At 42.2% G+C, this 16,713-nt stretch overlaps 1 protein-coding gene across 1 annotated transcript in view; it reads right to left on the reverse strand.

Moving 5' to 3' along the window:
• Positions 1–16,713, reverse strand: part of LOC110526383 (putative NADPH-dependent quinone oxidoreductase VAT1L) — a 38,431-nt gene that overhangs the window by 19,732 nt on the left and 1,986 nt on the right. Inside the window, exons 3-7 of the mRNA XM_021607325.3 lie at positions 15,054–15,269; positions 14,154–14,296; positions 12,258–12,361; positions 9,021–9,076; positions 8,683–8,877 (exon numbers count right to left, since the gene is read on the reverse strand). Coding sequence (XP_021463000.3) covers positions 8,683–8,877; positions 9,021–9,076; positions 12,258–12,361; positions 14,154–14,296; positions 15,054–15,269 — 714 coding nt within the window. The remainder of the gene's footprint in view (positions 1–8,682; positions 8,878–9,020; positions 9,077–12,257; positions 12,362–14,153; positions 14,297–15,053; positions 15,270–16,713) is intronic.

Consider the following 16,713-nt stretch of genomic DNA (forward strand, 5'->3'; position numbering starts at 1 on the left):
CATCACGCAAAAAAGACCGTCCTTTGTGCCACCAAATAACAGAATCTTGTCACCATGTGAGCTTGAGTGAATCTAAAAACTGAAAAGAAAATGCTGACATTGAGAAGATGGATGTGGGTTCCCAAGACCTTTAATGTGTTTATGGTGGCCAGTGTGGCCAAGTTCTTTTCAGATCATTGTCCCACAACAACAAAAGCAGGTTTTCATTGAATTTGGCAACACTGCTGTTCTATGGTGTGCTAGTAAGAGGGCAAAGCTTATGTTCCTGTTAAATACAGTGCCTTGAGAAAGTATTCATATCCCTTGACTTACTCCACATGTTCTTGTAAAAGCCTAAATTCAAAAAGGATTAAATTTCACTTTTTTTCACACCCATCTACACACGATACCCCATAATGACAAAGTAAAAACATGTTTTTATATATACAGTTGAAGTCAGAAGTTTACATACACTTAGGCTGGAGTCATTAAAACTTGTTTTTCAACCACTCCACAAATGTCTTGTTGACCAACTATAGTTTTGGCAAGTCGGTTAGGACATCTACTTTGTGCATGACACAAGTAATTTTTTCCAACAATTGTTTACAGATTATTTCACTTAAAATTCACTTTATAACAATTCCAGTGGGTCAGAAGTTTACATACACTAAGTTGATTGTGCCTTTAAACAGATTGAAAAATTCCAGAAAATGATGTTATGGCTTTAGAAGCTTCTGATAGGCTAACTGACATCATTTAAGTCAATTGGAGGTGTACCTGTGGATGTATTTCAAGGCCTACCTTCAAACTCAGTAAGTGCATATAGAAAAGATAGCTTACCCCTTCAGTACTGTACTAAGTTTGTCTTTTTGAAAATGTACTTACAATATGAAGGATGAATGTCTAATAGTCTTCAAATTGGGATGTTGTCAGCAGAAATAAAGAGATCCCATCTAAAAATGTCTACCACATCTGTGGATTGAAAATACCCAAAGGACTGCTAATAGCCACAAGAAAATAGAAGTGCATTACAAACCAACAAAAGTGACAGCATTTCAGACTTCGTAATGGAGCAAAAGAGAAACTGTCATTATTCTGGAAATGATGATGTACTACAATTATAATTAGAAAATTCACAAGCTCCCGTCGATCACCTGAAGGAAACTCAGTGTGCTGTGATGGAGATATCTTGACTTGACACTTTAAACAATGCAGAAGGAAATAGTCCACTCAGTCAAGCGACACAGAAATGTACATTTCCAATGGTGTGCATATAAGGAAAAAAGTTTCTAAATAGATTAATCAAAGTGAATAGTGTTTAGGAATCACAGTGTTATTATCTAGTTATTTACATGTTGTTCAATTCATCTCTGCAAATCAGTTGGATTGCACATGGATGAATAACATTAACGTCTATCATTTCACATGTTTATGAACAAGTCACTAATACTAGTCAGGCATCCATTTTCCTCCATGTATTACAGATGAACAGATAACAGCAGACAACCTTTTCTGGGGGCTTCAGTTTCTTCTACCATTTGGAAACATTCAGCTTACTGCCTACTACGAGAGGAGAGGACTGTGTTCATCATGCTGTCTTACACAGGCCAGGTTTGGCAGGTGCGAGGTCATTAAATCAACAAGCGAAGCTAAGGCCAAGATTTAAGAGCCTTCATTCAAATGATAGTGGTAATAGAAAGGTGCAGGAGCCAGAGCAAACATGGGGTGAATGGCAACAGCCATTTGAATCACTGAAATAAACAGGAATGATCCGACCATTTGGTGGAATCAGTAGCTAACAATGATAACAGCCCATAATACATGCCTGTCTTAGCACGGCTCATTTCAGTGTGTCAGAGAGCCCCCATGCTGCTGATAGATTTCACAGTTCTACACATCACTGGTCAGTGAAAATGGCTCTAAGGTGTCATAACAGGGTGTGGCAGCCTGGTCACTCTCTTGCCACCCCCATATTCAGAGAAGTCCCTGGCTACACTCCGGCCTGTTTATCAATGCAGGGCTGTGGTTCCTATGGCAACAGTGCCAAGTTTGGCTCGGCCGGGGAGGTAACGCTAGAGCTGGTGTGGCCATGCCGAGAGCTGTGCCGTGATATACAACCACGTAATACTAATGCTGTAGCTTAGTCAGCGACCCGAGACCGCAGAGCAGGAGTCAACTGGGCAACAAGTCGCAACAGAAAAGGTGCTGTGTTGAGAATACTTCTCGGCTGTAGGATAGGATACAGACGACAGCATTAAAGCACTGATAGTGTGGTTCAAGCTTGTGTTACACAAGATTTAGGTGACAACTCAGCAGACTTTAACCATGACAGTCTCATTAATGAGAAATTGAAACGTATTTTCAGGACAAGGTGGACTAGTGACTCTACTGAGGCTTGGGTTATTGGTAGCCTGGCTACGGTGGTAGTACATCCTGAGTAATGCCAGTGTCAGTAATGGCCTTCTGCCTGGTAGGCTGGTGAGGGGAAAACACTGCTGGTGCTGAGTTTTAACAAGTGCTGTCTGAGAGGACCATAAATCAGATTGTCCAGAGCTGCCTGGCTGCCTCCTGTCAACGCCAGAACTGAGGTATCAGGGAGCAGAGTGGAACAGCCAGGCTGGGTGAGAGGGAGAGCTCTGCAACAACAGTAAACAACCGAAATGCGTCCAGGTGTCAGGACACGGACAATTCCTAGGCAACAGACAAATGGATGTGGCCCAAGGTAAAAATGGTTTCTTCCCTGAGTGAGCAGCACAGCATAAACCATACTAGAGTTGTGTTTCTGGAGGGGTGTTCATTTCCTGGAGTGATGTGAAAGACTGACTGGTTTGGAGGAGCAGGATACAGCTGGTTGATGTGCATCTCTAAGGGGGAGCTTTGTGCATTATTTGGCTGCATTCCTCTAATAGCCCCCTCAACTTCACTATGGACCTCTCCAGGACTTCACTTGACTCATGGCACAGGAGAGAATTGCCTCTGTGATGCTCAGGGCATTCAGAAATAGTTTGTAGTAATTGAAGTCTGTGGCTTCAAAGCTGCTCTCCAAGACAAGGGCCTTATAGGTAAACTTGCTTTTCATTGTGCAAACCCATTTGATATATTGCTTTGCAAAACAAACCCGACTCTAGAGACATTAAGAGGCTGTGGAGAACAAAAGGATATCCCCTGGTCAGGATGTCACGGGGAGATGGTGCATGAGTTCCCTCATGACTACTGTGGAGCAGAAGGTAGAGGACCATACCAAACAATCACAGCGAGGCCCCTGGCCACACTGGTGCTGAATGATGAATGTTGCTGTCATAGAAAGTGTCCAGATAATCATCTTCAGCTCAGGGGGTTAAATGGCATCCAGAAAGCATGGCCACAACACAGGTAATAAGATTCACATTGCTTGGAGAAGACATGGCCAACTCATCTATTTCGCCCTCTGGGTCTGGTATTGTTTCCAAGCAGAACAGTAGGATCATAAACAAGGATGACTATTAGGGCTGAGCTTTAGTGTGAGCGATGCTGTAAAATGTTACAACACTGAAGCTTCCTTCAAACCTCTCCCTTTTCAAAACACTATCCTCCACTATCCCTTGCTTTCTCATTAACCACTAATTTCTCTCTCTCTCTCTGCCCTTACACTCTCTCGCCCTCTTCTGCGGTACCAGCTGCAGTCTCCTCATGATTAGCAGAGTCGTTTTGCTCCGGGCAGTGACTAGTCTGCAGACGTATCAGTCAGGAGATACAGCCCGCGTAGTTAGTATGTTATTACATCTTATGACTGCCCGGTATGGCAACTGCTCGGCCTCCAGCTGCAAGGCACTATAGAGGTTAGTACGTACGGCCACGTACATCACTGGGGCCAAGCTTCCTGCCATCCAGGACCTCTATACCAGGCGGTGTCAGAGGAAGGCCCTAAAAATGGTCAAAGACTCCAGCCACCCTAGTCATAGACTGTTCTCTCTGCTACCACATGGCAAGCGGTACTGGAACGCCAAGTCTAGGTCCAAGAGGCTTCTAGGTCCCCCCCCCCCCCCACACACACACACCACTGGCACTCTCTGTTGTCATCTATGCATAGTCACTTTAAGTAACTCTCTAGAAGAAAAAGAAACGCACACCTATTAAGACGAGGTGCTGGCTAGCGGAGTAGAAACTTGAAAATAAAAGAGAGCCGCACACTCTAGGAGCTCAGATGCGAAAATGTAATACCAACGTTTCAACAGCCAAGCTGTTTATACCCTGATGAAGACAGCTTGGCTGTCGAAACGTTGGTATTACATTTTTGCATCTGAGCTCCTAGAGTGTGCGGCTCTCTTTTATTTTCAACTTTAAGTAACTCTACCTACATGTACACACTACCTCAACTAACTGGTGCCACCGCACATTGACTCTGTACCGGCACCCCCCTTTTTACTGCTGCTCTTTAAATACTTGTTATTTTTTATCTCTTATTCTTATTTTTTGAAACTGCACTGTTGGTTAGGGGCTCGTAAGTAAGCATTTCACTGTAAGGTCTACTACACCTGTTGTATTCGGGGAGCACGTGACCAATAACATTTGATTTGAGTATGGAGCAGCAGGTACCAATCTCCCTGACTTTCTAAATAACACTTTTCCACGCTGTGACGGCATAAGGCAGAACACACCTTCACATCCAAAACATAACTCTCTGTGTGGTGGAGGCTTCCAGATAGAGAACATGTGTTCTGAAGAGCCCTCTTGGGGGAGAAGTGAACAGCAGAGATTAATAAGAGCCATGTCCAGGTACAGTACATACAGTCCTCAGAGTAAAATGATTGAAAGTTTAGTCAAAAATCCACAAAATGCTTCTAATGGACAGATCTAAGATAGGGGAGCCTTTTAGAAAAGTACATTTACCAACTCAAAATGATTTACTAATTAAAAATCTTGATTGGGAAAAAAAGTATAACTTATTACAGTATGCATATCAGTGTGATACATCTGTAATTAGGGATTTCAATTCCTCAATCACTTTCTTTCCTATTCTGTTATGAGCATTTAAAGGTGCCACCCATCTTGGCATGACTTTGCAGAACGCTGTGGATAGATCCAACTTCTGAAACCATGACAACCATGCAGAATAGTGGGGAGTCAGTCTGTCACTTTCCCCCCACAACGCCTGATAGGATCAAAAGGAAAAACAAGAAACCAAGATCCCAGAAATGTTCCATATGCACAAAAAGCTTATTTCTCTGAAATTGTTTACATCCCTGTTATTGAGCATTTCCCCCTTGCCAAGATAATACATCTACCTGACAGGTGTGGCATATCAAGAAGCTGATTAAACAGCATGATCATTACACAGGTGCACCTTGTGCTGGGGACAATAAAAGACCACTCTAAAATGTGCAGTTTTGTCACAACACAATGCCACAGATGTCTCACGCTTTGAGGGAGTACACAATTGGTATGCTGACTGCAGCAATGTCCACCAGAGCTGTTGCCAGATAATATAATGTTAATTTCTCTACCATAAGCCACCCCCAACGTCGTTTTAGAGTATTTGGCAGTACGCCCAACTGGCCTCACAACTGCATGCCCGCCCAGGACTTCACATCCGGCTTCTTCACCTGTGGGATTGTCTGAGACCAGCCACCCGGACAATTGATGAATCTGAGGAGTATTAATATGTGTAATAAAGCCCTTTTGTGGGGAAAAACCCAGTGGGTGGGCCTATGCCCTCCCAGGTCCACCCATGGCTGTGCCCCTGCCCAGTCATGTGAAATCTATAGATTAGGTTCTAATGTATTTATTTAAATTGACTGATTTCCTTTTATGAACTGTAACTCAGTAAAATTGTTGAAATTGTTGCATGTTGCGCTTTTTATTTTGTGTTATTGACTACGTTTGTTTATGTGTAACTCCGTGTTGTTGTTTTTGTCGCACTGCCTTACTTTTTCTTGGCCAGGTTGAAGTTGTAAATGAGAACTTGTTCTCAACTGGCCTACCTGGTTAAATAAAGATGAAATAAAATAAATACAAATATTTTTGTTCAGTATAAAATAAATCTTGTCCTCTATTCATTGCTTGCTTTCTTCAAGCAAGTCAGAGGTGGCTGTTCAACAAAGGCTGTTTTCTGAATACAAGGGAGCCCATTTATTAAATGTCCTCTTGTTAACGGTACACTCGTAGAAAAAAAGATGCTATCTAAAATCAATAAGGGTTCTTCGGCTGTCTCCATAGGATAACCCTTTGAAGAACACTATTGTTCCAGGTAGAACCCTTTTGGTTCCAGGTAGAAATAATCCTTTCCAATGAGGGTTCTACATGGAACCCAAAAGAGTTCTACCTGGAAACAAAATGGGTTCTCCTATGGGTACAGCTGAAGAACCATTTTGGAACCCTTTTTTTTCTAAGAGTGTACTGTACAGAATCATGTACCAAACCAGGACTGCTGAACACTCGCTACATTTCTAATAAACTTCATTTTCTGAGTTTCTATAGTTTTTTTTAAAGGTCTTCATGAACATTCTCTGATTACAGGAAAAATTCACTTCTTAAAGAATGTTGGGCACATTGAGTAGAAGCCAAGATCAAAGAGGGAGTGAATAAGTATCTATGCCATCCTTCTGAGAGACAACACTGTGAGTCATCTGGTGGGCACAGGGTCAACGTTCAAATAAGTGGAGGGTTTTTCTAACAAGAAAAATGGATAGAATCAAACATATATAGTCACCTACTGTTCAAACAGGCTTTCCTCACACTGCCCTCTCTGCTGGAAAGGCCAATTATTTTGCAACTTCAAAACCGGAATGACGCAAGAACATGTTTGCAGGCAGCAATTTCAGCTACAAAATGAAGCAAAGAAAGGATGGCTTTTATTTTTATTGTCTAGTGCACACAACCAAAACTTTACTTCCGCTTTTAACCCAACCCCTCTGAATCAGAGGTCGGCTCTGTCATTTGAACTGGCCACCTGACCAACACAATGTAATTCAATCAAATCGCATGACACACTGTATCTCCTTGACTGGTTCTACTCAAATAACAACATGTCAGCCTTACCAGAGAAATTATTCACATTTCCTGGAATGGATAAATGGGACTAAACACCTCCCTCTGCAACTGGATCCTGGATCCCCCAGCCACCCCAGTCATAGACTGTTCTCTCTACTACCGCATGGCAAGCGGTACCGGCGTGCCAAGTCTAGGACAAAAAGGCTTCTCAACAGTTTTTACCCCCAAGCCATAAGACTCCTGAACAGGTAATCAAATGGCTACCCAGACTATTTGCACTGTGTGCCCCCCCCCCCCCCCCCCCAACCCCTTATTTACGCTGCTGCTACTCTCTGTTTATCATATATGCATATCACTTTAACTATACATTAATGTACATACTACCTCAATTGGCCAGACCAACCAGTGCTCCCGCACATTGGCTAACCGGGCTATCTGCATTGTGTCCCACCCACCACCCGCCAACCCCTTATTTACGCTGCTGCTACTCTCTGTTTATCATATATGCATAGTCACTTTAACTATACGTTAATGTACATACTACCTCAATTGGCCAGACCAACCAGTGCTCCCGCACATTGACTAACCGGGCTATCTGAATTATGTCCCTTCACCCACCACCCCCCAAACCCTCTTTTACGCTACTGCTACTCTCTGTTCATCATATATGCATAGTCACTTTAACCATATCTACATGTACATACTACCTCAATCAGCCCGACTAACCGGTGTCTGTATGTAGCCTCACTACCGTTATTTTTCACTGTCTTTTTACTGTTGTTTTAATTTCTTTACTTACCTATTGTTCACCTAATACCTTTTTTGCACTATTGGTTAGAGCCTGTAAGTAAGCATTTCACTGTAAGGTTTACCCACACCTGTTGTATTCGGCGCACGTGACAAATAAAATGCGATTTGAAACGTAGAGTAGTGTCTTAGACATTGGATAGGCAGGACAGAAATAATGAAATGTGTCTATTCATTTTCCCCTTTGAGACAGATTTAGGTGAATATCTGTATGTATACTGTATTTATGTATGTATACTGTATATGTGTATATATGTATGTATACTGTATATCTGTATAAAGAAATATAACTGAGTGGAGGTAAACACCAGTAATATGAATGGAGAGGAAAAGCCTTTCCCTGTTCTATAAGCAGGGGATCTTGTGAATAATTAAACCACCAATCATCTACCTCATAGCAGCAGGAGTGTTGTGTCAATAAATGACTCTATGACCCTCCATGCTGAGCTGCCTGCTAACCACTAGCAGTTCCACTATCAAGTCCACAGAAATAGCAGAATGTGTGAAACACCCAAATGTCACATTTGTGTTTCTTTACAAACAGAGTTGGTGACTGTGTAGAAACAGAAAGAGGAAAACAGACACGCAGAGAGATGCACTGGCAGAGATGGAGAGGAGAGATTGATGTATGGAATTCATGTGGGCGTGAATATAAACGTCACATAACTGCAGCCATCAAAACAAGCAACCGGTCTCAACGGCCCACCTGCCATCTGCAGGCCAAACCAACGTCCACTAACAACAGTGACAATCAACAGATGACACTCCATCCAAGATGTTTCCATAACAACTTCTCTAAAACTTCCCTACCCATCTGTGTTTCCTTAGTGACCGTGTGGATCATTCCCAGATTGTAGACCTGCCAGTCAAAGACATCATGCCAGATGTGTTCAGGGAAATGTCCCTGCTCACCAGCTGTCCCCTTACCTCCTCCAGTGCCCACAGGGAGTCCACCACAGGTTTGATCTTCTTCTGGTTGTAGAGGGAGAAGAGTTTCTCCACCACCGTTTTCACCTGCCCACACCTGCCCTGCTTGAACAGGAGGTTGAGCAGCGAGAATCCAGCAATGACCTTGTTCTCTTCATAGAGTTTAATAGGGTTCACCTTCTCAACCTGCCACCACTGGGGAGTCAAACCAGAGACACACACATCACTAACCCCAATAACTCATTTGTGTTTCATTGTAAGTAATGAATGTTCGATAAATATTAAACAGACTGTTCCATTCTGTAAACTCAGTGACAGACTCAGCATTTCTAACTCACAGATTTTGCAAGGCTGAAGAAACTCTTTGTTTCCCCGGTAACCATGTTTGATGAGCCTGAAAAGACAAAAACAAAGACACAAGCTTATAGAGAGAGACAGGGTGGCGATGTTAACTGTTGGGCTGAAGTGATGGGTGAACCGTACAGAGCCGAGAGGTGAAGAGGGGTTATTGTGGGGGGAGGAGTGGTTGCCTCCTTTAGGTCTGGCACAGCTAATGAACTCTGTTCACCGTCATACCATTCATTGATTCATGCCGCATTAGTGTTACAACTCCACGACTGTCATACTGACAGAAACACTAATTCTACATTATCTGAGACCCAAGAAAACTCTTGTAATTAAACAATTCAGATGTGGATAAAAGCCAGGGGCAGTAAAATATATTCAGGTGTCATTTTTAATCCATTTGAATTAACCTACATTTCGCACTGAATCACAACGCACGCCTGGTTTTCAATGAGGTTCAAGCGGTCGCTTAAATTCTGTCCAGATTGACTATTGAGTAGATGGAGGGATATTACCTCGAAATAAAAGGACCATCTGTATTCTAAGTGTCCTTAGACGAGGTGAAAGTCTGAAGAGCTTGAGCCTATATCTTACAAGAAACTTTACAAATATTTGTGGTCTAAGCTATGTCATAGGAAACAGTGCCTTCAGAAAGTATTCACACCAGTTGACTTTTTCCACATTTTGTTGTGTTACAGCCTGAATTTAAAATAGATTAAATTACGATTTTTTTTTGTCACTAAACACAATAAAGTACCCCATAATGTCAAAGTAAAATGTAATTTAAAAAAAACTGTATTTTGTAATGACAAGCTGAAATGTTATGGGTATGCTTGTAATCGTTAAGGACTGAGGAGTTTTTCAGAATACAAAAGAAACAGAAGGGAGCTAAGCACAGGCAAATCCTACAGGAAAACCTGGTTACACCAGACACTGGTGGATGAATTCACCTTTCAGCAGGACAATAATCTAAAACACAAGGCCAAATCTACACTGAAGTTGTTTACCAAGAAGACAGTGTATATTTCTGAATGGCCAAGTTACCGTTTTGACTTAAATCTGCTTGAAAATCTATGGGAAGACTTGAAAATGGTTGCCTTGTAATGATCAACAACCATATTGTACAATCCAAGTTTGCAAAGCTCTTAACAGACTTACCCAGAAAGACTCACAGTTGTAATCGCTGCCAAATGTGATTCTAACATGTATTGACTCAGGAGTGTGAATACTTATGTAAATTAGATATTTCTGTATTTCATTTTGAATAAATTTGCTAACATTTCTAAAAATAAATGTTTTACTTTGTCATTGTGGGGTATTGTGTGTAGATGGGTGAAAAAAAATATATATTTAATCAATTTTGAATTCAGACTGTAAAACAACAAGATATGGAATGAGTCAGGGGGTATGAATACTTCTTGAAGGCACTGTATACTGTGGGGCAAAAAAGTATTTAGTCAGCCACCAATTGTGCAAGTTCTCCCACTTAAAAAGATGAGAGAGGCCTGTAATTTTCATCATTGGTACACTTCAACTATGACAGACAAAATAAGAGAAAGAAAATCCAGCAAATCACATTGTAGGATTTTTAATGAATTTTTTTGCAAATGATGGTGGAAAATAAGTATTTGGTCAATAACAAAAGTTTATCTCAATACTTTGTTATATACCCTTTGTTGGCAATGACAGAGGTCAAACGTTTTCTGTAAGTCTTCACAAGGTTTTCACACACTGTTGCTGGGATTTTGGCCCATTCCTCCATGCAGAGCTCCTCTAGAGCAGTGATGTTTTGGGGCAACACGGACTTTCAACTCCCTCCAAAGATTTTCTATGGGGTTGAGATCTGGAGACTGGCAAGGCCACTCCAGGACCTTGAAATGCTTCTTACGAAGCCACTCCTTCGTTGCCCGGGCAACGTCATGCTGGGATCATTGTCATGCTGAAAGACCCAGCCACGTTTCATCTTCAATGCCCTTGCTGATGGAAGGAGGTTTTCACTCAAAATCTCACGATACATGGCCCCATTCATTCTTTCCTTTACACGGATCAGTCGTCCTGGTCCCTTTGCAGAAAAACAGCCCCAAAGCATGATGTTTCCACCCCCATGCTTCACAGTAGGTATGGTGTTCTTTGGATGCAACTCAGCATTCTTTGTCCTCCAAACACGACGAGTTGAGTTTTTACCAAAAAGTTATATTTTGGTTTCATCTGAACATATGACATTCTCCCAATCTTCTTCTGGACCATCCAAATGCTCTCTAGCAAACTTCAGACGGGCCTGGACATGTACTGGTTTAAGCAGGGGGACACGTCTGGCACTGCAGGATTTGAGTCCCTGGAGCGTAGTGTGTTACTGATGGTAGGCTTTGTTACTTTGGTCCCAGCTCTCTGTAGGTCATTCACTAGGTCCCCCCGTGTGTTTCTGGGATTTTTGCCCACCGTTCTTGTGATCATTTTGACCCCACGGGGTGAGATCTTGCGTGGAGCCCCAGATCGAGGGAGATTATCAGTGGTCTTGTATGTCTTCCATTTCCTAATAATTGCTCCCACAGTTGATTTCTTCAAACCAAGCTACTTACCTATTGCAGATTCAGTCTTCCCAGCCTGGTGCAGGTCTACAATTTTGTTTCTGGTGTCCTTTGACAGCTCTTTGGTCTTGGCCATAGTGGAGTTTGGAGTGTGACTGGTTGAGGTTGTGGACAGGTGTCTTTTATACTGATAACAAGTTCAAACAGGTGCCATTAATACAGGTAACGAGTGGAGGACAGAGGAGCCTCTTAAAGAAGAAGTTACAGGTCTGTGAGAGCCAGAAATCTTGCTTGTTTGTAGGTGACCAAATACTTATTTTCCACCACAATTTGCAAATAAATGTATTAAAAATCCTACAATGTGATTTTCTGGATTTTTTTTCTTCCATTTTGTCTGTCATAGTTGAAGTGTACCTATGATGAAAATGACAGGCCTCTCTCATCTTTTTAGGTGGGAGAACTTGCACAATTGGTGGCTGACTAAATACTTTTTTGCCCCACTGTATGTATAGCACAAGTACAATGGTGCCTAACCTATATACAATACCTGTCAGTAAGTTTGAAATGTCCTAAATTAAAAATGTCACTCAAGATACTTCATCATTCACAGGCTAACACCACATCATATCTCAAGAGCGTTATGTGCGATACTGGTGGCACAATGTAGCGAATTTATGAGTAGCATCCTGATAGGACACCAACCGTAGAGGATGTAGGTTCCCAGAGGCCTCAGCAGTCCGAGGCCTTTACCAGTGTTCTCCCCAGACAGACAGTCCAGGACGATGTCCACTCCCTCTGGAGAGATCCTACCAAATACAGGAAATTCAATTAACAAGAATCAACATGTTCCTCATTTACAGACAGCCTCAACTGCAGGCTAGCATCAGAAGCCTATCAATCTATTAGTCATTCAATGTTTAGCTCAGATTTCAATTGTTACATTTATATATTTTTAGCAAATACTAAACAATACAGTTTATTGACATTTCGATCAGCCTTTTGTTCAATCAAATTCCACTCTTGATTTCAAGTGATACAGTATTAAAAGACCTATAAGCATTGGACAGGTTAACCATTGGTGTGATTTTTCATGGCATGACTCACTTAAGAGCAACAATGTGAAAGAAAGAATGAGAGCAATGTTCTGATCAAGGGGTCCTTAATGCCTTCCTTTCTGCCTGGTGGCCTGCCCGCCTGCTTGGCTAAACTGCTCGGGGGTCTTATGATGCCCATAGCCTTGCATATTGTAAAAGGGGCGACTTAAGACCAATTTAATTTTGCTTTGCTCTTGATCCTGAGAGGAATGTGGGGCCACGGAGATGAAAGGCTTATTAATCTGCCTCTCCCTCTGATATGGCTGTATTTACTACCATTGTGATTTGCAGGCAGACAGTATTCTCCATCTGTCAATAAGTACTGAGGGGGAACCAGGGATTAGGCTCCTTAAGAAAGGAACTCAAGAGGAAAGCTTGGTTAAATGTATGCATTTATAAAGCACTTCAGAATAAATTCAGAATGTGATTATCGGATGGACATGCTTTAAGACATGTAGCTAGCTAGCTAAATAAACAATTAATCAAGCTAGGTAAACATGTAAGATCACACACACGTCACGTTAGCTAACGAGCCAGCCAGCCTCCTGATTGCATGACTCACCTCCAAAACACTATTCCTATTAGACAGTCATGAAGTTGGCCTTGGCATAGAGGGTTATTTTCTGAATGTCTCCTATTGAGGAGGCAGCATCCCTATGGATTGCACTGATTGCTAATCAAACATGATAATTAGTGATGGGTGACAAAATCCATATAGTTACATATCGGGATATTATTTTTTACAATATATCATGTCGTTTTGACAATTACGCAATATTATTTTTTGCGCTAGTTGTCTGTACCTGCACCAAAACTCCAGTTTGTTTCCTCCAGAGATTGTTCTCCATCTTCTTTTTAAATAGGGAGCCAACTTGTTTTCAGCACTTTTATTTCCATGTCTAATCAAAACTCGTTTTCTCATGGCTCTCACTTGTCCCTCTGCAGCAGACATATGGTGAGTAATATGTTTGGAACAGACAAGACAACGACATGCAGAGTGATCTGAATGGGCATAGTATTTATGAGGCATCAGGGCGCTTTCCTGATTGGCCCAGCTGTTCCACGTCCCCAGCAGACAGCCTGTTGCAGGTTGCCTTCAGAGAGCCTTTGAGCACTCTGCCTCACACACTGCCGTTGCTCTCGGAGACGAGCTGTGTGTTGCCATGGGGACCGCAGCCACGCACGTCCAAATATGGCATCAACTAACATCTGCATCTCCCTGATCTCTACATGCTCTGTGTTCTACGTTATCACATTATCATTGTCAATTCATATGTACATATCAAATTGCACATTATAAACCAAAAGAGATTCTTAGTAATTATGTGAAATTATATCTAATCATATTTGAATAAACCTGTAAAATCCAATGAAATTACACATTTGCTAACAAATTAGTCTTATTCATAAAAATTGTGCAGAACAATTACCTCTGCAGCTCTATGTTTAGAAGAAAGATTTTATCCCAAATAATTTTTATTGTAAAACAAAAAACAAACCTTACTTTTTAACTTCTTGTACATAATCAATGTTTCTGTCGAAGAGGTGGGTCACAGAGTCCTTGATGGCTTCATGTTTGAAAGATGAGGCCATTCCAAACACAGTGACGCTGGGTATAGTGGAGCACAGCTGAGCCACAGCTTGACCCTGAAAAACACCACACAATCCCAGTCAGACTCTCCAAGACACAATTACACAAGGCCAATCCAGACAATGACATTTCCACAGGTTATGCATCACAGCTTTACCAACCATAATCCATATTTGATATGAAAAATAATTATAATAATTATTCTCATCCTGTTCTAATCATTCAACACACTAGGTAAAGACAGTAAATGTTTTCTTGTCCATCTCCACTACAGTATGGTACTACATGCGTGAATTAAACAACAGAGTTATACCCTATTGTGTGCATCAATCTGAAATCTGAGCAGACGCTCTACTGTTGTTCATGAATTACAGTCTGTAGGAGCATCTCTAGAGTATAGTTACATATCTAGTTATGTTTAATTATTAAAGCTGGGAATCACTAACAATGCTTTCGCTAAAGGGAAATATGCTACATGAGCCTGATAATTCAATGTCTTGTAAAATATTTTTTTTTAAGTCTGAAGAGTCTGTGTGCATATATACTGTAAACAGCACAGCCCAGACACTCTCTATCTTCAACCACAGTCACATCTTTCCTAGATGTCCTTTTCTCAGCCTCATCTCACCATCATCTTCAATCATGAATATAGCATTATGTAAAACAGCATCTGAGCTGTCTGATAATAGCCACAGGCTATTACCCTCAAGAGCCACCAGAGATACACACCTTGGCGGTATCTATAGTAACATCACTGATATCATTTTCAGATGCTGTGTTTTTCTTTCCACCTCCTTTCGGGAGTTGACTTACCACACCCCCTCCTGCTGAATGGACCAATACTGACATCCCCTCTCGGAGATTGGCAACCTCAAACAGCATCATGTAGGCAGCCACGAAGTTCATGGAGAAGGCTGCTGCCTCAGGAAATGTCATATCATCAGGCATGTTATAGACGTAATCCAGCGGTGTGCAAACCACCTCTGCCCAGGCGTTGTAATTTACAAAAGCCATAACCCGGTCTCCTATCTGGAGAGAGGAAAGGGTAAGCTATAAAATATGATAAATGCACATTTTGGAGGTGACGTGGTTACAGGTTTGTTTTAGAAATGCACCAAACCTCACATGCTACTCCGACCAATGAATTTCAAAATATCAACATTAACCATTTCAAACTGTAACACAAATCAATATTTTGTGGGGTAAAAATGCAAAGTGAGATCAATATAAACTCAGCAAAAAAAAGAAACGTCCTCTCATTGTCAACTGTGTTTATTTTCAGCAAACTTAACATGTGTAAATATTTGTATGAACATAACAAGATTCAACAACTGAGACATAAACTGAACAAATTCCACAGACATGTGGCTAACAGAAATGGAATAATGTGTCCCTGAACAAAGGGGGGGTCAAAATCAAAAGTAACAGTCAGTATCTGGTGTGGCCACCAGCTGCATTAAGTACTGCAGTGCATCTCCTCCTCATAGACTGCACCAGATTTGCCAGTTCTTGCTGTGAGATGTTACCCCACTCTTCCACCAAGGCACCTGCAAGTTCCCAGACATTTCTTGGGGGAATGGCCCTAGCCCTCACCCTCCGATCCAACAGGTCCCAGATGGGATTGAGATCAGGGCTCTTCGCTGGCCATGGCAGAACACTGACATTCCTGTCTTGCAGGAAATCCCGCACAGAACGAGCAGTATGGCTGGTGGCATTGGCATGCTGGAGGGTCGTGTCAGGATGAGCCTGCAGGAAGGGTACCACATGAGGGAGGAGGATGTCTTCCCTGTAACGCACAGCGTTGAGATTGTCTGCAATAACAACAAGCTCAGTCCAATGATGCTGTGACACACCGCCCCAGACCATGACGGACCCTCCACCTCCAAATCGAGCCCACTCCAGAGTACAGGCCTCGGTGTAACGTTCATTCCTTCGACTATAAACGTGAATCCGACCATCACCCCTGGTGAGACAAAACCACAACTCGTCAGTGAAGATCACTTTTTGCCAGTCCTGTCTGGTCCAGCGACGGTGGGTTTGTGCCATAGGCGACATTGTTGCCGGTGATGTCTGGTGATGACCTGCCTTACAACAGGCCTACAAGCCCTCAGTCCAGCCTCTCTCAGCCTATTGCGGACAGTCTGAGCACTGATGGAGGAATTGTGCATTCCTGGTGTAACTTGGACAGTTGTTGTTGCCACCCTGTACCTGTCCCGCAGGTGTGATGTTCGGATGTACCGATCCTGTGCAGGTGTTGTTGCACGTGGTCTGCCACTGCGAGGACGATCAGCTGTCCATCCTGTCTCCCTGTAGCGCTGTCTTAGGCATCTCACAGTACGGACATAGCAATTATTGCAGTGACCCTTTCTTTTGGTGTTTATCAGAGTCAGTAGAAAGGCCTCTTTAGTGTCCTAAGTTTTCATAACTGTGACCTTAATTGCCTACCGTTTTGTAAGCTGTTATTGTATTAACA

Source organism: Oncorhynchus mykiss, chromosome 6, assembly GCF_057628025.1.
Source record: "Oncorhynchus mykiss isolate SJ-2025 chromosome 6, ASM5762802v1, whole genome shotgun sequence".
NCBI classification, from domain to species: Eukaryota; Metazoa; Chordata; class Actinopteri; order Salmoniformes; family Salmonidae; genus Oncorhynchus; species Oncorhynchus mykiss.